At 42.3% G+C, this 26,966-nt stretch overlaps 1 protein-coding gene across 1 annotated transcript in view; it reads left to right on the plus strand.

The window, feature by feature from the left end:
* The window catches only part of LOC140075450 (glucosylceramide transporter ABCA12-like), a 68,446-nt gene that overhangs the window by 20,301 nt on the left and 21,179 nt on the right, over positions 1–26,966 (plus strand). The window contains exons 11-20 of the mRNA XM_072121389.1: positions 6,000–6,236; positions 13,244–13,379; positions 14,031–14,283; positions 15,090–15,173; positions 16,206–16,299; positions 22,353–22,480; positions 24,061–24,142; positions 24,940–25,045; positions 25,616–25,667; positions 26,756–26,933. Coding sequence (XP_071977490.1) covers positions 6,000–6,236; positions 13,244–13,379; positions 14,031–14,283; positions 15,090–15,173; positions 16,206–16,299; positions 22,353–22,480; positions 24,061–24,142; positions 24,940–25,045; positions 25,616–25,667; positions 26,756–26,933 — 1,350 coding nt within the window. The remainder of the gene's footprint in view (positions 1–5,999; positions 6,237–13,243; positions 13,380–14,030; positions 14,284–15,089; positions 15,174–16,205; positions 16,300–22,352; positions 22,481–24,060; positions 24,143–24,939; positions 25,046–25,615; positions 25,668–26,755; positions 26,934–26,966) is intronic.

The raw sequence follows: 26,966 nt of genomic DNA on the forward strand, positions 1-26,966 counted from the left end.
ATAGAGTCCGCCATAACAACCTCCTGCCGCAGAGAGTTCCATAGTCTCACTGCTCTTACAGTAAAGAACCTTTGTCTATGTTGATGGTAAAATCGCCTCTCCTCTAGGGGTAGAGGATGCCCCCTTGTCCTGGTCACAGGCCTAGGTATAAAAAGATCTTTGGAGAGATCCTTGTACTGTCCGTTCAGGTATTTGTACATTGTAATGAGGTCTCCCCTCAGTCGTCTTTTTTCTAAACTGAATAATCCCAAATTTTGTAATCTGTCAGTGTATTCTAATCCCTCCATTCCCCTAATAATCCTGGTTGCTCTCCTCTGCACCCTCTACTATATCCTTTTTATACACTGGTGCCCAAAACTGTACACAATATTCCATGTCTGGTCTGACCAGCGATTTGTATAAGGGCAAAACTTATACCACCAATACCCCCATGTCCTTTTCAGCTCCAGTTTTACCAAGTAATTGACCGTTTAGAACATAATTATACTTTTTGTTTCCATGGCCCAAGTGCATAACTTTACATTTATCTACATTAAACCTCATCAACCATTTCTCTGCCCACTCCTCAAGCTTCCATAAATCCCTCTGTAATGCTAAACTATCGACCTCAGTATTTATTACTTTACACAGCTTAGTATCATCTGCAAATATTGAAACTTGACTGTGTAAACCCACTACAAGGTCATTAATAAAAATATTAAAAAGAAGTGGCCCCAATACTGACCCCTGTGGCACTCCACTGGTAACGTCAACCCAATCTGAGAATGTGCCATTAATGACGACCCTCTGTTTTCTATCACTAAGCCAATTACTTACCCAAATACACAGATTTTCTCCTATTCCCAGCAGTCTCATTTTATATACCAACCTTTTATGTGGCACGGTGTCAAATGCCTTTGAAAAGTCCAGATATACAACATCCACAGCGTCCCCCAGATCCAGTCTTGAACTTACCTCCTCGTAGAAACCAATCAGATTAGTCTGACAGGACCGATCTCTCATAAACCCATGCTGACGCTGGGTTATAAGGTTGTGCACAGTGAGATACTCCAGGATAGCATCTCTAACAAACCCCTCAAATATTTTCCCCACCACAGAAGTTAGGCTCACGGGTCTGTAGTTTCCAGGATCGCTATTTGATCCTTTTTTGTATATTGGTACCACATTTGCTATGCGCCAGTCCTGTGGAACATAACCAGTCCTCATTGAATCTTCAAATATTAAAATGAGACTTATATACAGGCAGTCCCCGGGTAATGTCCCAGATAGGTTCTGTAGGTTTGTTCTTAAGTTGAGTTTGTATTTAAGCCAGAACTGTATACTTCATGATTGTAACCCCAGTCAAAATTGTTTTTGGTCTCTATGTGACAATTGAATTGTAAAAATGTTGGATTGTCATAAGAACCAGGATTAACTACAAAGCTTCATTACAGACACCTTCGATAACTGCTATAACTGTTTATAGTAGCCTTGGGATAAAGTACAGTAATTACCAACATCCAGAGGTCCATTTCTAACTAGGGGTCTTCTGTAAGTTGGGTGTTCTTATTTATTAACTAAATAAAGTGTGGACATGTGGGAAATGTTTTCTTTGCTGAATTGATGTTATGCTATTCTAATGGCAAATTGAAAGAATAGGAAAAATTGTCTGGATTCCTTTGATAAAATATCTACATATACAGCACATGATCAAAATGGATTGTAAAAAAATTATTCATGTTTAGACCCCTCCACCGATCAGAATAGCAGGGGTCCTGTTATGGAGTGTGGCAGTGTATTGCTTGACCTACTGTTCCATAGAAATTTGGGTAAGGGATCTTTGCTCTTGTTATTGCTGGATAGAGGATAACTTTAACATTTGGGTCAACCCCTTAAGTCATATTCTACATTAAAAAGTTTTCCCTCATAAATATAGTAGAATATTGCACTTTGCTTATCAAAATATCTACCCCTTATCCCTCACAGCACTTTGGTCATATCATTAGCATACAGATAAACTATATTTACATATGGATGCATACTGTTCAGTGCCTTTCACTACTGAATAGCGCAATTGTCTCCTGCGCTGTTCTACTCTGTAGTAAAGGGAATGTACATAAAACAGACATATTCTTAGTCATGAGGATAGTTTACAATATGCATCAGCCATATCCATCATGGGTTTACCCATGTGATTGGATCCTTAATATTTATATAGTATTTGCAGATATCCGTTTGGCTTCCCGATCAGTAGGGAGGCGCTTTTAAGTATCAAACATGAGTGCGGCTTAGTAAGAACAAATGAGATAACTAAGGCACTTTCTCATCCCATTCATTATTCATTATTCCTTCCTTCATCTGATTGCAGCTCATCAATTCAATACAAGTCAGAGCAGTCATTACGACAGAGTGGCCTATACATATTAGTGAGACGATTTCTAAATAAAATCAGATGAAGAGGTTTTTTATGGAAAACATTACAACCAAAGAGTTAACAATGATTCGTTTCTGCTGTCTTCTTCTTCCCAAACTCAGCACAAACTCTGAGAACAAAAGTTACCAAACAAATTAATTCTGCTCTGGTCTTAAAATACCAGGACTGATGCATCTTATTGGGTTGACTTAAAATGTGAAGTTCTAATTCACAATCTAGACATGACTTGATCACAAGGCCATGATATAAAAGCAAAGGCAGAATAATGATGCATCGCGCATGCATAAAACTATGATAAGTGGCGCCAGGACTAGTAGCAGATTCTGGCTTTACTTTCATAGCCCCATCAGCCTATGCATAAAAGAATTTTGTGATTGAATGCGGAGACCATACATTAATGAAGGCACTGGAGATATACAAGGCCAAACAATTAGACACAGACATGCTGCTCTTTTTCCATGGAAACCCAACAACTGAGACTCGGAAACTGTATGCTAAATGCAAGGGTTTTGCAAACCAATTAATAATCTCATTTGTATCCATTCTGCACTTCCCTGCTATCAGGATAACCTTGAATAAACAGACCAAACTCTTTAAATGAAACCTGTTTTCACAACAAAATGAAGTCTGATAGGGCAAAGTTGTTAGCGATGGCACAAATGGCATTTATATTACTTTTTAGGGCCAATATTAGGCTCTGGAGGCATCCAGAGCCGTTTGGGCATTGACAGCAGGGGAGGGAATAGATACAAATGTGGCAATAGTACTTAAGTATGTTAGCTTAAAATAGTTTAAGGCAAGATGTATATGTCCACTAGTAGTGGCCATGAGCTAACCACAAAGATGGTAGCTAGCTCACTGCTGCCACAGACGTGCATTGCACATTGGGGGAAATTCATTAAGACTGGCGTTTAGAATGGCAGTTTTAAAATTCTGCCATTTCTTTAGACCAAATCATAACTGGGTAATCTGTTGCTATAGTCTCAGACAGTTTTCTGTCCGAGACTATAGTAAATGTGATGGGCCAGGCATACACGCCCTGAACCGCTCTCCACCTGCTCTGCTCGCTTCCCAGCTGGTTTCCCTTCCGACACACACATAGTGGCAGGCAGATCGGTGAAACCACCAGGGATGGGGAGATTCAGAATGAATCTTCCCCATTGTGTCTCAACACACTGTATCAGAACCGTGTGGCTGCACCCTCAATAGATAGGGCTGGTCCTATTCCTGCACTGATTTGAGCCGTGGCTGTTCAGCTTCCTATGGAAAGTGGACTCACCTCTTCCCATTTCACCCGGCTTGCGGCTCACGGTACACGTCTGCTCATGCAGATGAGTACATGAAGCCTAAGGGCAAACATTTGTAAGAAACCTTAATTTAAAAACATTGTCATGTGCTTACCGAATTCCAGACTGGCATCACGTGGCCACATTTAGTGTATCAAATATGATTATCACAAATTTACACTCAACGGCCACTTTATTAGGTACACCATGTAACGGGTTGGACCCCCTTTTGCCTTCAGAACTGCCTCAATTCTTTGTGGCATAGATTCAACAAGGTGCTGGAAGCATTCCTCAGAGATTTTGGTCCATATTGACATGATGGCATCACACAGTTGCCGCAGATTTGTTGGCTGCACATCCATGATGCGAATCTCCCGTTCCACCACATCCCAAAGATGCTCTATTGGATTGAGATCTGGTGACTGTGGAGGCCATTTGAGTACAGTGAACTCATTGTCATGTTCAAGAAACCAGTCTGAGATGATTCCAGCTTTATGACATGGCACATTATCCTGCTGAAAGTAGCCATCAGATGTTGGGTACATTATGGTAATAAAAGGATGGACATGGTCAGCAACAATACTTAGGTAGGCTGTGGCGTTGCAACGATGCTCAATTGGTACCAAGGGGCCCAAAGAGTGCCAAGAAAATATTCCCCACACCATGACACCACCACCACCAGGCTGAACCGTTGATACAAGGCAGGATGGATCCATGCTTTCATGTTGTTGAAATTCTACCAAATTCTGACCCTACCATCCGAATGTCGCAGCAGAAATCGAGACTCGGCAACGTTTTTCTTCTACTGTCCAATTTCGATGAGCTTGTGCAAATTGTAGCCTCAGTTTCCTGTTCTTAGCTGAAAGGAGTGGCACCCGGTGTGGTCTTCTGCTGCTGTAGCCCATCTGCCTCAAAGTTCGACGTACTGTACGTTCAGAGATGCTCTTCTGCCTTCATTGGTTGTAATGGGTGGCGATTTGAGTCACTGTTGCCTTTCTATCAGCTCGAACCAGTCTGCCCATTCTCCTTTGACTTCTGGCATCAACAAGGCATTTCTGCCCACAGAACTGCCGCTCACTGGATGTTTTTTCTTTTTCGGACCATTCTCTGTAAACCCTAGAGATGGTTGTGCGTGAAAATCCCAGTAGATTAGCAGTTTCTGAAATACTCAGACCAGCCCTTCTGGCACCAACAACCATGCCACGTTCAAAGGCACTCAAATCACCTTTCTTCCCCATACTGATGCTCGGTTTGAACTGCAGGAGATTGTCTTGACCATGTCTACATGCCTAAATGCACTGAGTTGCCGCCATGTGATTGGCTGATTAGAAATTAAGTGTTAACGAGCAGTTGGAAAGATGTACCTAATAAAGTGGCCGGTGAGTGTATATTCTTCTGAAAAGCTAGTTATCTCATCCCACATATCTACATATGTCTGACCAAGAAGCATGGTAGGAAAGGAAACATCTATATAATTGTGAAATACAAGGGTAATAGTGCTCAAATACTTGCACAGCCGCTGGAGTTCACCGAAAGTGCATTGTCCGACAATAAATCCCATGCTCAGTCCGAATCAGTCAGTTCGTCTGACGGCCCGCCCCCCCCCAATATGTGTCGCATGGAAGTCAGCGCAGCTGCGTCAAAATCTGATCGCAGGCAACACAATCCCAGCCTAGACACCTGTTAAATACCTGTCCAAGCCGTGCAATCCCCAAAAAAGACAAACAGTCCAACGAAAGTGAGATCCGCGACCCTTAGTAAATTAACCCAAATATGTTGTGGATGCCAACAGTAAATTTATTGTTGTCATATTGTAAGTCTGCTTTAAAGGGTTGTTCCCTTTTCCCTACCCCATTTTCATACACACTGAGATGTGCTAATAGATTGAACCATTTTTCTAAACCCAAAGTTTTGTTTAAATCACCCTTAGGCCAGGGACAGATGCTACATGCTGAGGGTAAGCCGAACTGAAATCTCTGGCAGCTTACCTGAGGCAGGAATAGCATGCATTAGCCAAATCCCAACAAAAAATGTTGTACAAATAGTTTTGGGTTCACATCATGTAAATTATTGCTGGGGATTCAATGCAAAGACTTAAATTTGCCCTGGGCTGCAGCAAACCCAACCCCATACTCCCTAGTCTTATGTAGGTGTAGCTGGTGTCTTCACTGCCTCAAGCTCTGGGGTCAGCAGTACAATCAGGATTGGTCTGGTAAGTCAGAAGGGGCAATTCTTTGTGTCTCTGTAGAATTCCCTTAGGTATTATACACATAATACTATGTTTCTTTTCCTTTTTTCAGTTCCCTAATAAGAAGGATGAATCAGTCTGCGATTCAGAAAAAGTGACCGCTTTAATCCAGTCACATATCCCAGAAGCAATACTGAAGGAAGATGTAGGAGGAGAACTAGTCTATGTCCTTCCACCATTCACAGCAGAGATATCAGCTTCCTACCTTTCACTCCTCCGTGATCTGGACACCAACCTGAATTATTTGAAAATTGGATGCTATGGTATCTCTGACACCACCATAGAAGAGGTAAGCTTAATGTGTGGTTGACAGACTGGCCTATCTTTCGGATCATCCGAATTTGCTAGGGAGTCCACCTTAAATAAAAGTCAAAAGTGGATGGTGACCGTACAGTTTACATAGATGTTCACAAAACACTTTTTGCACCATACACATGGACACTTAGCATGCTTATATTCTGAATAGGAAGAGAGGAGTAAGCCAATGTCAGACACCTCCGGCACTAGTTTATCTTCCTTGAGACAACACGACTGGGCATAGTAGTATTGCAGTATATGATCAGACCATCTAGGGTTTATATACCCAAGAGCTCTAAAAATAGTAAAAAAAAATGTTTACAAATTTTTTCAAAAATAATTAAAAAATAAAAAACCTAAATGTTCAAATCACTCCCCTTTCCCTAGAACTGATATAAATTGTAATAAACAGTAAAAATAGGACACAATAGGCAAAATACCCAATCTATCAAAATATAAAAATGTTTATTGTGTACAGCTCTGTACACCCAAGTATGAAAAAGTGATTAACGCCAGAAGATGGCAATTTTTTTTTTCTTTTTCATACATCGTTTAACTTTTGAAAATGTGTTAAAAAGCAATAAAAGCTGTATAAATTTGGTATCACCTTGATCGTACCGAACCAAAGAATAAAGTAGAGGTATTATTTAAAGAGCACAGTGAAAGACCTAAAAATCTGCGCACATTATTAGAGATGAGCGAGCACTAAAATGCTCGGGTGCTCGTTATTTGAGACAAACTTTTCCCGATGCTCGAGTGCTCGTCTCGAATAACGAACCCCATTGAAGTCAAAGGGAGACTCGAGCATTTTTCAAGGTTGACCAAGGCTCTGCACAGGGAAGCTTGGCCAAACACCTGGAAACCTTAGAAAATGATGGAAACACCACGGAAATGGACAGGAAACAGCAGGGGCAGCATGCATGGATGCCTCTGAGGCTGCTTAATCGCACCATTATGGCAAAATTATGGGCAACAGCATGGCGATGACAGAGTGACCGAATGAGGCTAGATAGCATCTAAAACATCCAATAATTGACCCTGACACTATAGAAGACGGCATGCAGAGGTAGCGGCAGCAGCGGCAGGCTATAGAGTGGCATGGCGACATACCTCAAATGGACTCAGGCTTCAAACCAATTTAAAAAATTCCTTTTGACGAGGATAACATGTAGCACTGTATGTATCAGTATTTTGCCTGGTTAAGGCGGCAGAGAGGAACCAAAGGAGGTGAGCAAGAAGCGTTGAAATGATTTCTTACGGTATATTTAGTCGATAACACAGCATGGTGGCAACATAGTGACCAAGTTCCATAACGTATCTGGTGAAACACCCGAAAAATGAAAAATGACAGCTCGTTTGATAAGGGGACGACATGTGAAGGCAGCCATGGAGACGACTTCCATGATTAAGAGCGACAGTATGGGGCATGCATAATGCGCTGCTATGACTGCAGCTTCAGGTCTCCAGCATGGCGGCGACAGATGCGCCGAGTTCCATTATGTATCTGGTGAAACAACTGAAAATTCTGCCTGACACAGCTCGTTTGATAAGGGGATGATGTGCTGTATATTCTCTCGCACTCCAGCGTCTGGGGTATAGACAGTTGAAAGTTGCGCATGGAGACATTGGTGGACGCTGTGGAGGATCGTGGAGGCGAAATGGACAGGAAACAGCAGGGGCAGTATGCATAGATGGATGCCTCTGAGGCTGCCTAATCTTGGGATGGAGCTGGCGTTCCGCTGCCAGGCGAGCTTTAGCCTGTCCAAGCCCCTGTCTCTCGGCTCCTCCCAACCCAAAATGGGCCTGGGGGCCAGAAGCGTTTACTTTGAAAAAATTATACTTTTCAAAGCAGGCGGAGTCATTTGATTATTTCATCTAGGAATAATGGAATAGCATAGCGGTTCTATTTTTAATTGTTTTTTTGGAAATGGTTCCATGATTAAGAGCGACAGTATGGGGCATCCATAGTGCGCTGCTATGATTGCAACTTCAGGTCTCCAGCATGGCGGCAACAGATGCGCCGAGTTCCATTATGTATCTGGTGAAACACCTGAAAATTCTGCCTGACACAGCTCGTTTGATAAGGGGATGATGTGCTGTATATACTCTTGCGCTCCAGCATCTGGGCTATAGACAGTTGAAAGTTGTGCATGGAGACATTGGTGGACGCTGTTGAGGATCGTGGAGGCAAAATGGACAGGAGACAGAAGGGGCAGTATGCATGGATGCCTCTGAGGCTGCCTAATCTTGGGAAGAGCTGAAATAATATGGGTAAATGATAAAAGTTTGCCAGTATATTTTGTGGATAACACAGCAGGGTGGCGACAAAGTTAACAAGTTTGATGTGGAAGCCATGAAAACAACCCAAAATTCTGCCTGACACAGCTCGTTTGCTAAGGGGACGATGTATGGAGGTAGCTATATGGACGACTTTGGGAGGCAGCTATGGAGATGATGTGTGGAGGTAGCAATGGAGACAACGTGTGGAGGCAGCTAAAAAGACTATGTGTGGAGGCTGCCATGGAGACAATTAAATTTGGATAGTGCCTGTATGTGGCAGTCCAAAAAAGTTTTCAAACTAAAGGAGCAGGTAGGTGGTCCTCCAGAAAAATTAAATACATAGAGTACCTGTAGGTGGCACTCCCAAAAATTGTTTAAAACAGAGGACCGGGTAGGTTGCCCTCCAGAAAAATTAAATACATAGAGTACTATAGCTAGGGCCAGTTGGCCCTGGCAAAAAATAGCCAGTTTCCTCTGCTTTAGTGTACAAAGAGGAGGAGAAGGAGGAAAATGAGGAGGAGGAGTGCATACATTATTCAGGTTGAGCTTCTTTCACCTGGTGGAGAATGGAAATCCTGAGAAATCCAGGCTTTATTCATCTTGATAAGCGTCAGCCTGTCAGCGCTGTCAGTCGACAGGTGTGTACGCTTATCGGTGATGATGTCACCAGCTGCACTGAAAACCCGCTCAGACAACACGCTAGCGGCAGGGCAGGCACGAACCTCCAAGGCGTACAGCGCCAGTTCGTGCCACATGTCAGCTTTGAAACCCAGTAGTTGTAGGGAGCTGTGTGATCATTTAGGACGATGGTATGGTCAGCTACGTACTCCCTCACCATCTTTATGTAAAGATCAGCTGATCTGTAAAGATCAGCGCGATGGTGAGGCTGATGATGGCGGCATCGCCACTGACCATTTGTGTTGACTCCTCAAAGTTACTCAGCACCTGACAAATATCAGACATCCACGTCCACTCCTCATTGTAGACTTGAGGAAGCTGACTGACCTGATTACCAGTTCTGGTGGAAGTTGACATCTGGCAGTCTACAACCGCTCTGCGCTGCTGGTAAACTCTGGATAACATGGTTAATGTTGAATTCCACCTCGTGGGCACGTTGCACAACAGTCGGTGAGCGGGCAGTTGGAGGCGGCGCTGCGCTGCCCTGAGAGTGGCAGCATCTGTGCTGGACTTCCTGAAATGCGCACAGATGCGGCGCACCTTCGTTAGCAAATCAGACAGATTGGGGTATGTCTTGAAGAACCGCTGAACTATGAGATTCAACACATGGGCCAGGCATGGCACATGTGTCAGTCTGCCGAGTTGCAGAGCCGCCACCAGGTTACTGCCATTGTCACAAACAACCATGCCTGGCTTCAGGTTCAGCGGTGCCAGCCACAGATCAGTCTGTGCCGTGATGCCCTGTAATAGCTCCTGGGCAGTGTGCCTTTTATCGGCTAGGCTCAGCAGTTTGAGCACCACCTGCTGTCGTTTAGCGACGGCACTGCTGCTGTGCCTAGAGCTACCGAATGATGGCGCCATGCCCACGAATGGTAATTCGGAGGAGGAGGTGGAGGAGGGGTGGGAGGAGGCATAGTAGGCCTGAGAGACCTGGACCGAGGTAGGTCCCGCAATCCTTGGCGTCGGCAGTATATGACCAGCCCCAGAGTCAGACTCGGTCCCAGCCAGTGACATATAGTGACATACAGTGGCCCTGCCCGGCAGCACTCATCCACGTGTCCGTGGTCAGGTGGACCTTGTCAGAAACGGCGTTGGTCAGGGCACGGGTGATGTTGTCTGACACGTGCTTGTGCAGGGCTGGGACGGCACATCGGGAAAAGTAGTGGCGGCTGGTGACTGAATACCAAGGGGCGGCCGCCGCCATGAGGTTGCGAAAGGCCTCGGTCTCTAACAGCCTATAGGGCAGCATCTCCAGACTGAGTAATTTGGTGATGTGGACATCGAGGGTTTGGGCGTGTGGGTGGCTTGCACTGTATTTCCTCTTGCACTCCAGCGTCTGGGGTATAGACAGCTGAATTTTGCGCATGGAGACATTGGTGGATGCTGTGGAGGATCGTGGAGGCGAAGGTGTGGTTTTCGCACGGGAGGTGTTTGGGCCGGGGTCCTGGGCAGGGGGCTGACTAGCAGAGGCAGCAGATAACACAGGGGAAGGAGCAGTGGTGTGCCTGGCCAGAGGTGAACGGCCTTGGTTCTATTGAGTGGGTTGTTTAGCATTCATATGCCTGCGCATACTGGTGGTGGTTAAGCTGTTAGGGGTGGAACCCCTGCTGATCCTGGTGTGGCACAGGTTGCACACCACAGTCCGTCGGTCATCCGGTGTCTCTTTAAAGAACCTCCAGACTTCCGAAAATCTAGCCCTCGCCACGGGAGCTTCACTACGTTAAACATTTGGTGCTGATGCACCAGCTCTGGCCCTGCCTCTCCGTCTGGCCCCACCACTGCCTCTTCCAACCTGTTCTCATCGAGGACTCGCCTCCCTCTCAGAAGCACTGTGTTCACCCGGCCTATCAACCCAGCTTGGGTCTGTCACCTCATCATCCTCCGATCCCTCAGTCTGCTCCCCCCTCGGACTTTCTGCCCTGACAACAACTTCACCACTGTCTGACAACCGTGTCTCCTCATCGTCCGACACCTCTTTACACACTTCTTCCACTACGTCAACAATGTCATCATCACCCACAGACTGCGACCGGTGGAAAACCTGGGCATCGGGAAAGAGCTCAGCAGCAACCGGACAAGTGGTTTGTGACTCTGGGAAGGGTCCAGAAAACAGTTCCTCAGAGTATGCCGGTTCAAATGCCAAATTTTCCTGGGAGCGGGCAGACTGGGGGGAAGGAGGCTGAGGTGGAGGATCTGGAGGAGTGCTAATTTCGATGACATGGGTGGACTGTGTGGAAGACTGACTGGTGGACAAATGGCTAGAAGCATTGTCCGCAATCCACAACATCAACTGTTCGAACTGTTCTGGCCTCAACAGTGCTCTATCACGAGTCCCAGTAACTTGAGACATGAACCCCTGCTCCCTCATCAGCAGGTGGTGTCTCACCCCGCCCAGGACCACGGCCTCTGACCCCTGCAGTAGTTGGACGTCCACACCCTCGTCCTTTACCCCTACCCCTAGCCCTCGGGTTCAACATTTTCAAAATTAAAGTGTAAACTGTAAAAATTTTTTTTGTGTGTTTTTTGTGCTTTTTCTATTGTTGGTGTTTTTTTGTGTTTTTTTTTTTTAACAAAACGATCACAAGAAATCACACAGCAACCACAGAAGATGATGATGATTTCTATGGCTAGTTTCTAACCTACACTGACAGCACACAACAGGATTTTTGTGCTGCGCCTGTGATGACTTTCAGTTTTGAAAAAGAAAAAAAAAATCGGCAGACTGTGCCTAATTCAATCAAACCCCTAATAAATTGTCCCACTTAGGTGTTTGAGATGGATATGTGTGTCACTAAGAGCTAAATAGAACGTTCGCAAGTCTCCCTGCAGATTCGTCACAATATGGTACTAGCTGCACTACTAGTGCCAGCAAGGCCAGCCACAAGCAAATAAAAAAAAATAAAATATATAACGCTATTGTAGCCCTGAGAAGGCCTGTTGGGTACTTGTATGGCTAGTTTCTAACCTACACTGACAGCACACAACTGGATTTTGTGCTGTGCCTGTGATGACTTTTAGTTTTGAAAAAAATAAATAAAAGTTAAAAAAAAATCGTCCGACTGTGCCTAATTCAATCAAACCCCTAATAAATTGTCCCACTTAGGTGTTTGAGATGGATATGTGTGTCACTAAGTGGGACAATTTATTAGGGGTTTGATTGAATTAGGCACAGTCGGACGATTTTTTTTTAACTTTTATTTATTTATTTTTTTTATTTTTTTTTATTTGCTTGTGGCTGGCCTTGCTGGCACTAGTAGTGCAGCTAGTACCATATTGTGACGAATTTGCAGGGAGACTTGCAAGAGCTAAATAGAACGTTCGCAAGTCTCCCTGCAAATTCGTCACAATATGGTACTAGCTGCACTACTAGTGCCAGCAAGGCCAGCCGCAAGTAAAGAAAATATTCTAGCCCTAACAAGGGCTGTTGGGTTGTAGACTCACTCCTGCCTAACAGTAAGCTAATATAACACCCTAACGCTATCCCTGCAGCAGCAGCAGCTCTCTCCCTAACGGCATCCAGACAGAGAATGATGCGAGCAGCGCGGGCCTCACTCACTCCTGGCTTGTGATTGGCTCTGTTTCTGGTCGCCAAAAATCAAAACGGCGGGAGATGCCATTTTCTCGAGCTGGCGAAATATTCGTCCGAGCAACGAGCAGTTTCGAGTACGCTAATGCTCGAACGAGCATCAAGCTCGGACGAGTATGTTCGCTCATCTCTAAATGGGTCCAATTTAAATGTCATTGATTAACCCTTTAACCCCTTTATTATTTGAGACTTAGAGGCAAATACACTACCAGGTTCCTATCTCTGGGAGTAGTATTTGCTCATAGTGGTCAAGATATGTCAATAAATGTCATATGATGGGCATGATGGAGATAAGCCAAGGTCATGGCAGACACAGTTTGTTTGTTATGCCATACAAGTGGTGGACCAGGGTAGACAGAACACGTTGGAAGACAGATAAACAAGCTAAGATCACAAGAACACAAGTCCTCAGGACAGACATAACCAAAAATGAACTTGCATTTTCTTTCTTATAGGTATTCCTAAAATTAACTGATGGACTGGATGAGGAAGATGAACAATTTTCAAAAGCAATGCCTATCCCTAACAAGGATGATGTTATAGTAATTGATGAAATCTCTACAAACTCATACAATCTTTTTGATAGAGATGGTATGTTTTAGAAAAACTATTGTAATAGACCACAAAGCAGAATTAGCTCAGAAGCTCTAAAGATTCTCTCCTTTACTGATTGAAAACACATGTCTGCTCATTTGAACCAACTGTTCATTTGTATTAGCAATACAAATGGAAACCAAAGAAATCATAAATCAGAGGATTGCGAGAGAAAACAGAAGACATAGGGGTCATTGATCTTAGTATTTTCTGTTATTTTCTGTCATTTTCTTTTTTGAGCACATTTGCATATTTGCACCAACATTTGCTACTTTTCACTTACCTAACAAACTTAGACGCACAATAATTTTAAATCTTTAATATCCAGGAGTGGATGTATAAAAATGATGCAATTGGAGTATTGCAAAAGAATTTATGACTTTTGTGAAACTTTTTTTAAAAAGGCACAAAAAGACAACATACACACATGCCTGATATATCAACCTCTAGATAAATCTAACAAGGCCAAAACCTGGAATAACCAAAAAAGACCCCCATAGTAAGTATATTGTTAAACTTTATTTGTTCAAACAATATATAATATTTGTTAGGGTTATCGGTTTCAATATTACATTGGCATCTTCATCAGGCCACAAAATGTATTTCATATTCAAGTCTTTGTTTGTTCTACTATTAATACTTGCACAGATCAACCACTGACCAAGATGGAACATGTCAAAGGTTTCAAGCTCCTGCTCAAGAAGATCATGGCTATGTTTATAAAGAGGTTCCACAACTCCAAAAGGAATTGGAAGGGTCTGATTTCTCAAATTCTGCTTCCTGTATTATTTGTCATTGCTGCTATGGGATTTGGATCACTGTCAATAGGATATGCAGAATATCCAGAGCTCTTATTGACCCCTGAGATGTATGGCACCACAGAACAAGCCGTACCCTTTGAGTGAGTAACTTCCATATATGTATGACAGCTACGCACCATGCGAGTAACCTGTACAGAGGCTCATATTTAGAATTATAGTTATATGTGTAGAGAAAGTGCATGCAAATACAGGCGCTTAAAGGAAACCTACCACTGCTCGCATGATAAAATCATGCGAGCAAACCACCTGGTAGGCTATTTAATACTGATGCCGGCACATACTTTAGTTAGGCACGGCGATCGTTAGTTTAGCTAAAAAAATGTTTTACTTACATATGAAAATAGCCCTCCGGTGCTACCCCTACGTCATCTTCGGAAGGGAGATGCCTTCCGATCTTTAATTATTCCCGCCTCCTTCAAGTATTCCCGCCTCCTTCCTTCAGGTGCCAAGAGCCGTGATGTCACCCAGCTCTCGTCACCTATCGCCGGCCGGGTGTGTGAGAGCTAGTTTCTGCGCATGCGCGATAGGTGCCGAGAGCTTAGTGACGTCACGGCTCTCGGCACCTGAAGGAGGATGGCTACAATGAAGGAGGCAGGAATAATTAAAGATCGGAAGGCATCTCCCTTCCGAAGATGACGTAGAGGTAGCACCGGAGGGCTATTTTCATATGTAAGTAAAAAAAATTTTTAGCTAAACTAACGATCGCCGGGCCTAACTAAAGTATGTGTCGTGCTGTGGTAGGTTTCCTTTAATACTGTGCACCATGATTTATAGCATTTAAAGTAGCATCAGAACAGCCTTTACTTCGATGCCTTCATATGCCGCTCTGTTTGTGACAGCAAATTTTTCATGTTTTCTCATAATTACACTTTGATTCATTTTGCAGAATTTCTAATGACACAAGTGAAGACCTGATGAATGCAATGAATTTGTTTCCTGGCATTGACAATGTCTGCATGGCCCAAAACTGGTAAGCACAAAAGCACAGTACTTGATGGACTATATAGGTTGGACTTGAGGGACTGATGTCTTTTTCTCACCATGTTATTACTATGATTACACCGATCGCTGTTGTTACTGGTAAGTCTTTGCTGCGATATGTAGCAAAGACTTACCGGCTATGGAGAGGGCTCAGCTCGAGAGCACTCTCCATGCACCTGAAGCTGACTCGTGATGTGCCATTAAAGGGGTTAAACAAAGGGGTATTCCCACAAAGACAAGTTTCTTATATGTACTCAAGATAACAAAATAACACATTCTCTAATTCACTGTTATTAACAAAAATGCAGCATTTCACAGATACAAGTCCAAATTGTCTCTATCAGTTCTGCTGTACACAATTTCAGTTTCCCTTAGACACGACCCAGTAACTTTTGACTTTGGTGACCATCTTGGATTTTTGTATAAGATCCTGCTGCTGAGTTTCTGTCTGTAGCTACGCCCCTTGCATGGAGCTCACAGACACTCACTGATCCCATCCTGCCAGGACAGAGCCGAGAGAAGAGAGAGAGGCTGCAAACTACAAGCTACAAGGAGATAAGTGATATGGGGGAAGGAGGAGGCAGGCACATGTCTGAGAGATGTAGCAGACCTCACAGGCTAACAGTCTGCAGTCTCTGTGTAATAGGCATCATGCATCTCTGATCTTTCTGATAATGTCACCACATTGTCACCCCACCAAACTAGATGGGTCATAAAGTGTTTGCTTAGAGAGGCTCCGCTCACACCCTTGAATATTACACTGGCCAGACTAGCGAGTGAAAGGAGCTAAAACAGCAATAACACTGAGTAACATTGTAAAGTAAGGGGTTAAAATGATCTTTATTGTGTTAACATCACTAGGGGATTCAGATGTGAGAATTTTCTTTCGTTGGAAAACCCCTTTAATAAAACAGAAAATGCTGAAATAATAAAACATAATTTACCACTTTTAAAGGGTCATAGTGATACTGTATGTAACAGCTTAGAGAATGATGTGTTACATCTGTTTCCCTGCTTGTAGGCAATGCTTGGCTGAAAACAGCTTGGGGTCATGGAACTATACCGGCAACCAGACCCCCGCATATGGCAACTGCAACTGCTCGACTGGATATACAGTAAGTGGAATGAGACTTGTAAATTCTGCTCCTGACATGACGATCTGGAATTATTATGGCCACTTCTATAGCTTTACAGATGTATAGGGAACATATAAAAAAATTAATATACAACAACCTGAAAAACCCTAAAACTCAGAGTTTTACATTTCCCTCCTTCCCAAGCCAAACCTTATTGATATCCCCATGTACAGAACTGTATGAGGGCTTGTTGTATACATTGGGGGTCATTTACTAAGGGCCCGGTTCACGTTTTTACGACGGATTATACAAATATTTCCGATTTGCGCCGATTTTCCCTGAATTGCCCCGGGATTTTGGCGCACACAATCGGATTGTGGCGCATTGGCGCCGGCATGCACGCAACGGAAATCGGGGGTGTTCCGTAAAAAAACCAGACGGATTCGGAAAAACCGCCGCATTCAGGCACCAGACATGTTAATGATTTTTTAGAATTTTTTTATGTGTTTTAGAGAAAAGGGGCTGATTTAAATTTTTGATATTTTTTAAATGTTTTTTACACCTCTTTTACTATTATTTCAGATCCCCCATGGTTCTTTAACCCAGCCTGTGAGTACTCTCACTGTATTCATATATGGCCACAAATCCTAGAGTAGACTCTGCTCCATACCAAGTCTTGAAATTTGTCAGATAGTGACTAGCTCCCGTAATGTATTCACCATTCAACTAATTTGATGGAGGGTGCTTTCAGAAATGCAGGTCCAAACACATTTACGATTGCCTTCAATAGTGATACTGCAATTCTAAACCACGTCTAAAACTTTGTGTGTTATGTGTGCGCATGCATGGTGTGGACCATGCATGGTTAGATTTCATAGACCTTCCGACATGCCATGGACTGGCCTCGAGTATTTTTTCTGGCCGGATCATGGACCGATCACATTGATCTAAATTTCCTTTCCCTGGCAGAACTGACCATTTTGCAGGACAATCAGAGAAGTGATGGGTTTTGTAATATTTAAATATGCCCCTTGCCAGTATCTAGAGTACACAATTCTAGCAATACTACCATTATCCAGGCCACTCCATCAAGAAGCTTTCCTCTGTGTTTTAAGAAGGTTCCTATGAAATGAAGCCTAAGCAATGTACAAGTGAAATTTGGAAAGAAACAATGACATTTAGAATTTTACCATCACAAAATCACCTGGATACAAAGTTATGGATAGTTACGGAGAGATGCACTGTGGCTCGGTGTATTGTTTCATTGTTAGCACAGCTCGGAATGACTGCTTCTTTTGTCATGTTCGCTGTAAATAGAGCAATTAGCAACATTCAGAGCAAGAACATTTTTTTTGCTGTTTACTTAGTTTATATACAATGTGGAGTTAGTTATTACTCGTGACATAAAATTACAGCTCTAACTGAGCATATTATTGCTGCAAATGATGTGCCTTTACTCTAGCACAGTGATTTTCAACGTTTTTTGACTTAGAAAATCCTGGGGCACACCACCAACCAAAATAGCACAATATGACACTAAAACAGTCATATTATACATATAGTTAATAATATAGATTCTAAATTTATTTTACTCACTCAGTGTGAAACCTGGGCCTGTTTCGATAAACACATAAGAGATATCCTGGCAGGAATGGTGGAAAGACACAGACGAAGCTCAACAGTTCTCAGTTTCTCCCTGTTTTTAGTATTTGGCGCTGATTATTATGTGGCTCATATACTGCAAAATAAAGGGGTACAATGAGAAGTACTATGGCCGTGAAGTCAGAGTACAAGTGCCAGCTCATATACTCAGCATATGAGCTGGTACATGTAGTACTCCAGCCTCATGACTATAGTATTTCTCATTTTACATTTCTCATTGTTATATGCAGTATACTGCTGGAGTACTAAAAGTACCAGCTCATATGCTGTGTATTCTGCTAACAGTTCATATACTCAGGCAAAAGCTCATATAGTCAGCATTATTGGTGGGCATTACCTTAGCGGTGAGCAAATGGGAGAGTCTCTCCGCTCTGAGGATGATGCGCCGGCCTCGGTGACGTCATTTTGTCGCTCGAGGTTCAAAGCTTGCGCATGTGTTATTGTACACGTCTCCTACATTGTGAGAAGCCGTGACTGCGCATCGCTGTGCATTGCCGGGAAACAAAACACAGGGGGCACCATAGTTTGGGGAACTTTTCCCGCGGCACACCCGACCGTGTGTCGCGGCGCACTGGTTGAAAATCACTGCTCTAGCACGATGCTACTTAAAGAATTGTTTTGATCATTGTAGAACGTCTTTATTGGGTTTCTAAACCATATAAGGCTCTCTTTAAGATAGCAGACATGATAACAGCTATAATGCCCTGTCTGGGTACAAATAGAACTAGATGAAGCTAGAATATGACTGCATAATCCTTGTAAAATACACCATAACCCCCTGACAAAGACAGCTCAAAATGATGGTGACTATATTTTTCATCCTAATTATTTGACAAATGGGTGTTACCATTCCACCATGAAATAAAGGTATCTCCCTAAACATTTCATAATGGTGCAGAGCAAGAGACAATCGATATATTTCTACATACCTAGGATGAATAACAGAGGAGCAGTACAATGGTAAGACCTAGGAAAAGATGCTTCAGAATTGTTAGATGGGTACAGAAAATATTTAAAGACCCCTTTAAATTTTTTACTCTTCGTTTCACTGCAGACAATTGGTGATATCAAAAAAAGTTCTTTTTTTCTCATTAATGTACACTCTGCACCCCATCTTGACAGAAAAAAGAATTGTAGATATTTGTGTTAATTTATTAAACAAAATGAAATAGCACATGGTCATAAGTATTCAGACCCTTTGCTCAATATTGAGTAGAAGCAGCTTTTAAACCAGTACATTCATGAATATTCTTGACAATGATGCAACGAGTTTTTCACACCTGGATTTGGGGATCCCCTGCCTCTTCCTTGCAGATCCTCTCCAGTTCCCTGAGGTTGGATGGGGAACGTTGGTGGTGGCCATTTTCATGTCTCTCCAGAGATGCTCAATTGGGTTTAGGTCAGGGCTGTGGCTGGGCCAGTCCAGAATGGTCACAGAGTTGTTCTGAAATCTCTGTTTTGTTATTTTAACTATGTGCTTAGGGTCTTTATCTTGTGAAAAGATAAACCTTCGGCTTCGGTTTGAGATCTGGAGCACTCTAGAAGAGGTTTTCATTCAGGATATCTCTGTACTTGGCCGCATTCATCTTTCCTTCAATTGTAACCAGTCGACTTGTCCCTGCGGCTGAGAAAAACTCCTGTCAAGATGGGATGCAGAATGTACATTAATGAGCAAAAAAAAAAAAAGAGCAATGAAATAAAGAGTGAAAAAGTTAAAGGGGTCTGAATACTTTCCGTACCCACTGTATTTTATAAAACTGATGTGTCAGAAAAGAAGAAGTGTCCTATTTTAGATTAAGGTAACTGTCTTCCAGGAGGAAGTGTTCACAGGTGTTCACCTACACACAGAGAGTAAATAGAACTTAAAATGGAGGTCGAGTTTAGATAGCAAAATTTCGTAGCAGAGAGCAACTACAAAGAAGGCCTTGTTTCTCACTTTGTATTTTCACAAATTTGCCCATTCTCCCACCGCTAATCTTACTAAGAACTAATAGTTTTGAAATAATTGTATATAAAAGAAAACATTTGTACTAAGTCTATACCTATAGTGGCTGGGATAGGAGGAGTGGGTGAGAGACTGGGTGAATGGTTGGATCACTATCTTCAGCCTATTACCAGAGTCACCCCCTCGTTTTTACGGGACACAAAACATTTGCTACAAATTATGCAAAATTTTGAATGGCATAATGATTTCAAATGGGCATCATGTGACGTTACCGCGTTATACTCATCTATACCCCACGAATTGGGTCTTTTTTTCTTACGCAGACATCTTGATAGATATTGTACCTACAGCTTAGCGTTGAAGGAATATATAATTCTTACCACAGTATTCTTACTTCAAAATAATTTTTTCTATTTTGATGGCATATATTACTTGCAAGTGGAGGGGGCCCCGATGGGGGCCAAATTCTCCCCCATGTCTCCAATGGGAGGAGACATACATTTTTTCACCATCCAACCCACATCAGGCGTCTATTGTATGGTTTGGTCGGTACATAGACGACCTGGTGTGGGTGTGGAAAGGTTCAGAAACAATGTTTACAGACTTTGTAAACTATATCAATGACAACCCAATGAATCTTAAATTCACGTCCATGTTTGGAGGAAATTCAATTCCATTTTTGGATGTAACCCTTACAGGAGAGAACAATAGGGTTAGAAGTGTGCCCTTTAGGAAAGAGATGGCAAGAAATACCACTCTATTAGCGTCATCGTGTCATCCTCCCCATGTCACACAAAATATACCATACGGTGAATTGATACGTCTTAGAAGAAACTGTTCCAATGATGATGATTATGAAAGGGAGAGAAAGAACCTTAAATTTAGACTTAACCAGAGGGGTTACAAAAAATCCGTAATTGAAGCGTCAAACAGGATCTGTAATATTAAACAAAAAGATTTACTAAGAGAGAATCACAAACACACGGGGAAAGAAAATGAAATTGAAACACAAGAATTTAACACCCCCATAGTGTTCACCACAACATACAGCAGAAAATTCAAAGAAATTACGAAAATAGTTAATAGATTTGTCCCGATCTTACTACAAGACCCCAGTCTGTACACCATGTTGAACAAAGGCATAAAGTGTGTGGCAAAGAGAGCCCCTACAATAGGGAGTGCTCTCTCACCTAGCTTATTCAACAGCCGAAAAACCAACCCGACTTGGTTGAACACCAAGGGCTGTTATAAATGTGGCCATTCACAGTGTAAAGCATGTAAATACGTCACGGTTGACACGAATATCACGTCATGTACCACAAATAGGAATTATCCCATTCGGTCATATCTCAATTGCAACACTAGTAATGCCATATATTCCATCATGTGCACAGAGTGTAATGTTCAATACATAGGTCACACTACAGGTCCTCTCAAAATCAGGATACGCCGTCACTTGTCAGACATCACCAATGAGTCTGTAGGCATCTCAGCAGCTTCGAAACATTTCAGAGAAATACATGGCAAATCGTCATGTCACTTTACATGGATAGGATTTGAAAGAGTGATACATCCAATCAGGGGCGGAAACATGAAGAGGAAACTATTGAATAGGGAGAGTTATTGGATTTTTGTAATGGAAAGCAGAGCACCACAAGGTATGAACAAGAGACATGACATCATATTGACATACTAAGAGTGAGTGTTTACCTGTATGTGCTCTATTAGGTAGATATCTCCCCCCTTCCTTGTTGTTCTTTCCTGTTTTTTCCTGTTTTCTTTTCCTTCTCCCTGTCCCATTAGGATGACTGAGATCTATCCAGATGTTTTCTTTCCGTATTAACGGTTCGTTCACATAAAGTTTCATGTATAATGTTTACGGTGTTTTTTCCTTGTTTAGTAATTAGGTGACGCATGGTCATTTCTTTTGGAACCTTAAGACTTGTAAAATATTTCAGAATCGACATGTGTATTTTTGAATCGTAATGCATCATAATATGACTCCTTAGTTCCCCAGTACTTTGACTTATGTCCAGCCCACACAATCTTTTTGTATAGTGCAACTATAAGAGGCTTTGACATATTTTATGAATATAAAGTCTGTGTTTTTAATAAGGTTACTTACTATCACTATGTCTTTCCGGTCCGTGCTCCCGATCACGTGACGTAGTAGGAGGAGGAAGTTGTCATGTGACCTGGAGGCACGGCCCGGATCAGGTGGTGATTAAACAAGGAGGGTGTTTCCTTCCTTACACCACCCAGCTGATTAGCTTTAAAAGTGAGCGCGGTGTGTGGACAGACAGGTTAAGATTAAGACGGTCTCCGTCGAAACGCGTCAACCCATTCTGCATCCTCATGTATATGATGTTTTAAACAATAAAGAAGAAAGTCTTTTTGGCATTGTACCCATGTGAAGTCCTTCATGTTGTGCCGGTCCACTACTGCATTTTCCTTTGTACTAAGTCTGTTACGTTGTATCATCCAGGTATGTAATTCCGCTGATGTTGTTCCTCCCCATCGGATGACTTACTCAAAACAGATGATGTACAATCTCACTGGGAGCAGCTTGGAGGACTATCTCATCACAACAGCCTTACAGTTTGCCCAGAAGCGGTAAGTTTATCCTCCATTGTTTGGTCTAAGACCGTTTTCTTCTTTCATATTGAAGATATTTTCTCTTTCACTCTTTACAGTTTAGAGATAAAACATAATAGCTCGATCTATATCTCTATGGAAATAAAGATAATAAGCACAGGTTTTCTCTATTTTTGTTATGTAAATGGTTGAATGTATTGTAATGTGGAATGGCAGAACATCCAGATATATCAGATATGTGGAGATATTTATAAATTTGCTGCTGGAGTAGAATACAAAAATGCATTTTTTACCATTTTATTTCTACAAATGTTTAAATGTCCGCATAGGAGGAAAACAAGAAACCAATTGGTGTAATCTCATCTCTGAGTTGACATCTTTAGCCGAGCTATTTCATATCTCCTTATAGACATACGATGCTCAGACAAACATGTGCATTAACAGCAGGTGTGCCCTCAATGTTAAGTGTATTCACATCCCACTTCATTCCCAGAGAGCTATGTATAATAGCTGGTCCATCATTGCCACAAATAGATGTATATGGAAAATGTGTTTAAAACCTGGATACATGAAAAGTAAAAGAACCAGGTGTAGCTCGAGCAACCCCCTTTAATGGAAATTAGAAAAACCTGTTTGTTCTCTAGTGGAATCTGTGCCACAACTTTATTTCTGGTATTATGCATTAGTTAATTTAAAGGGGTTATCCAAGTTTGGAGGCTATCCCCTATCCACAAGATGATAACATGAGAAAGGGACCCTCTCAACCTGAACTCCAGTCACCCTGTGACTCCATTCTATTCTTTATTCAACCGAGTGTCCACTAACTCCGGCACTTATATAGTAAGTGGATGGAGTGGAAGGGCATTTTTGTCCTACTGCTCCACCCGTTGTATTGGTTGGTGGTCCCAGCAGTCAAACCCACGCCAAGCAGCTTTTTATTTTGGGACAGCAACACAACATGTGGACAGGTGTTTTTTTAAATCCTGGAAACCCTTTTAGGCTTTTCTACCCCATGTCACATTCATGGGTGTCCAACATGTTCATACATGGGGAATCTTTTAAACACAGAACAGGTGATGTCTTCCCTGTTGTCTCCAATCCTAGTCCTATATGAACTTCCCTCCGACAGTATAATAACAATGACAGAAATTGTATCTTGCTATGGCATAGACAACCCATCAAGTTATTGTTTCCATAAAATGCCACATGCAAATATGTAGCTTACTGCAGCCCAGCTTTCTCATAGGAGAACCTAATGGAGAAAGGGCTCAGGCACACAAATAATGTTGTTTCAATGGCTAACACACATCCTCATATATTTCTATGACCCCACACCCACAGTCTAAATTTACATGCCTCCACGTATGAGCCGACTGCCTGAGCTGCAAATTTTAGAGTAGGTCCTACTCCTGTCTGTGCCTGTGGCTCTGGCAGTATTTTCTCCTGCCATCAGAACATGCTTAGAGCTCATATCTCATATGCCAGTGACACAAGCATATCTTCTGTCCTCCATGGTTATGGACAATGGCAGATATCTGTAATCGTACCTGAAAGTTTGGGATTTGATTGTCAGTATGATTGAGTATGTTTGTTTGTAGGTATGGAGGATGGAGTTTCGGCCTTCCTACGTCACAGATTAACAGTTTGATAGCACTGCCTGCAAACCTGACTCTGAATAAGGTAATTAGAGAAATTCTAGACAAGAAGATGCATTATACTTTTGTGGAAGGATGGTTTACAGTAAGTCAACATCTATTATTTAAGAGCAGAAAAATGACGATGGGCACCACTACCACCCATCGAATTCCATGGACTTGGATCATGGATCTTGGTTATCAGTGATTGTCACAAGAAGACCTAGTGTTTCATTCAGCATTTTTTTCTATTCATGATATAGTCTGCATTGGTGGGTCCATGCCCAGTATTATTTGCTATGTTTTCACCTCAAGTGACCTTTACAGTATCTGATTTTTCATCACAGGTAGTGGTCATTGGGAAGAATTTCAGTATCTACACAAGTTCATTCATCCCCTCAGTTATAAATCTTTAATTCTAACATAGTAAAGAAATAATTATATAAAATGGAATATGTTATAATATGTTGTAATTCATTTACTGGTACATTTTAATTTGCCAAAAAACAGCAGTTGAATATGCTTTTATTACTAATGTAACAATAGTGGAAATGAATGGGGTTGTCAAGAAGTTAAAAAAACATGGCTGCTTTCTTTGAAAAACAGCGCCACACCAGACCATGGTTTGTGCTGGTATTTAAGCTCAGCTGTATAAATATGAATGGTGCTTAGTTACAATCCTCCCAATACATCTGATCAAGCTGTTTTGGAAGAAAGCAGACATGTTTTTCATCCTCTGGACACCCCTTATAAGGTTGGTTGTCTTTCCTTATAACAGCTTTACTAATACATTTTTAGCTTTTCCAGCATTTCACACTCATGACTGTTTGTCTTTATACCCAGGTGTGGTATAACAACGAGGGTCCTCACAGTCTGCCAGCTTTCCTCAACAGCTTCAGCAACTTTCTTCTAAGATCCAATCTGCCAAGCACAGAGTCTTCACAATACAGTAAGTAAAACAATATCAAATAACGACCCACCAAGAATGGTCGTGTGCATGAGGCCTTAGCTATATGTTCCTAATATTATTTAATCCAGTTACATAATTAATCCCTATGCTCAATATAGCATTCATAGCATAAAGTCAACCATACCCTTCAATTTAGGGCAACAAAATTATATTACTGTATGTATAAGGATGGGGCCTTGCAAGCTACCCAATAAAGATAATGCTTGGTGACATGGGAAAACAGGAATTCTTACATAGGTTTGTTCTCACAGCAGCAACAACTTACTCCTCTCTGACAATCTAGAACACATGCATGCTTATCCGAGCCATGTGTGCATGTGCATGTTGGAAGTAATAGCTGCTGGCCAAATCGGTCAATTAAGGGAAGTTTTAGTAAATGTTTGTATCTTATATAATAAAAATCCTCAAGAAATTTTTTGAGAACTCTGCACTATTATTTCTCCTAAACATTTATTAATTATTTCTGCCTGAAAGTGCGGTAAGATCAACAGCCAGTCACCATGTATGATAGGATTTATTACTTACTTGACTATTGAATGTTTTCTACAGGTATTTCAGTCTACAACGCACCTCTCCCTGGAGATATAACACAAGGAACAATGTAAGATCGTTTCTATTCATGTTTTAATTACATACATATACAAGATTCTCATTCTTACCAAATTGTCCTTCCAGCTGCAGGTTTCTAGTTCAGAACAAAATTATGATACTTTCCATTATGTCATGGGTGCCCCCTGCGATCACACCTCTGCCCCTCCCCGTTGAAGCACGGCTCCCCCGGGCCCTCACTTAATTTCCCATGAGCGTGCTCCCATCTGGACTAGGCCATGTGCGTGTCCCCGCTCCCTATGCAGTGCGCGCCGGCACTCAAGAATTTATTGGGTTTCCTCGGATCTTTGAGCCAATAGCCTTAGAGAAAGCTTCCCTGCATTATTCCTGTGTCTCCATTCTCCAGCCTTCCAGTTCCCGTGTCCTTGTGCTCCAGCGTTCCTGTTCTGTGTTCCTGTTCTATGTTCCTGTTCCGTGTTCCTATTGTGTGTTCCAGTGTTCCTTCCTGCTTTATTTCTCCCGCTGTCACCCCGGGCTTGGACTGTGTTCTGAACTTTTACCTTGGCTGCCACCGCGGGTTAGTCGCACCTGTGGAACGGCCTGGTGGTACCCAGCCGCAGCAAGACCATCCCGCTTTGCGGCGGGTTCTACCACCTCTCGTGGTGGTCCAGAGGCCCAGAACCCTGACACATTATTTCTGAATGTGCGGCCCTACCTAGTCTCTAAAAATATTGGGACAGATCAACTAATAGAAAAATGTACCATATTTTGACGTAATTTGCATCAATCAACTGACATACTGTACAGCAAGTTTTTGAGTAGTTTAGACACTTTTTTAGCTTCTTTGTTAAAAAGCGCTCTAAGCAAAACTAGAGCTTCTTTCTGTTAGGGCTTTAATACGTTTCTGGGTATTATGGTCACACTCATAATTTAAAAGCCGTGCCGCAGTAATGCAGAAGATGTATTTACCTGTCCGCTTTTCCAGGCACCATTATTTATCTCTTTAACAACTGTGTAGCAGTGCTCCCTGTGTTTTTATTCATAAGTAATAGTTGAGAAATGGAGGATCCCAAGAAGTGTACAGCTCCCATCTGCCGACTGCGAGCTCCCCCTCAGAGACTCATTCTTCTCTCTTCGCAGGACCACTGTATTGGTGAATACCCTGGTGGCACTCTCCATTCTGGTTGGCTACTCCATCACTACTGCAAGTTTTGTCACATATGTGGTAAAGGAGTATCACAATGGGTCAAAGAGGTTACAGCACATTGCTGGGATTGGAGAAGTTTGCTACTGGCTGACAAATTTCCTTTATGACTTGGTAAATATACACCATTACTAATATAATGAATAT

Source organism: Engystomops pustulosus, chromosome 8 (assembly GCF_040894005.1).
Source record: "Engystomops pustulosus chromosome 8, aEngPut4.maternal, whole genome shotgun sequence".
Classification (NCBI taxonomy): domain Eukaryota; kingdom Metazoa; phylum Chordata; class Amphibia; order Anura; family Leptodactylidae; genus Engystomops; species Engystomops pustulosus.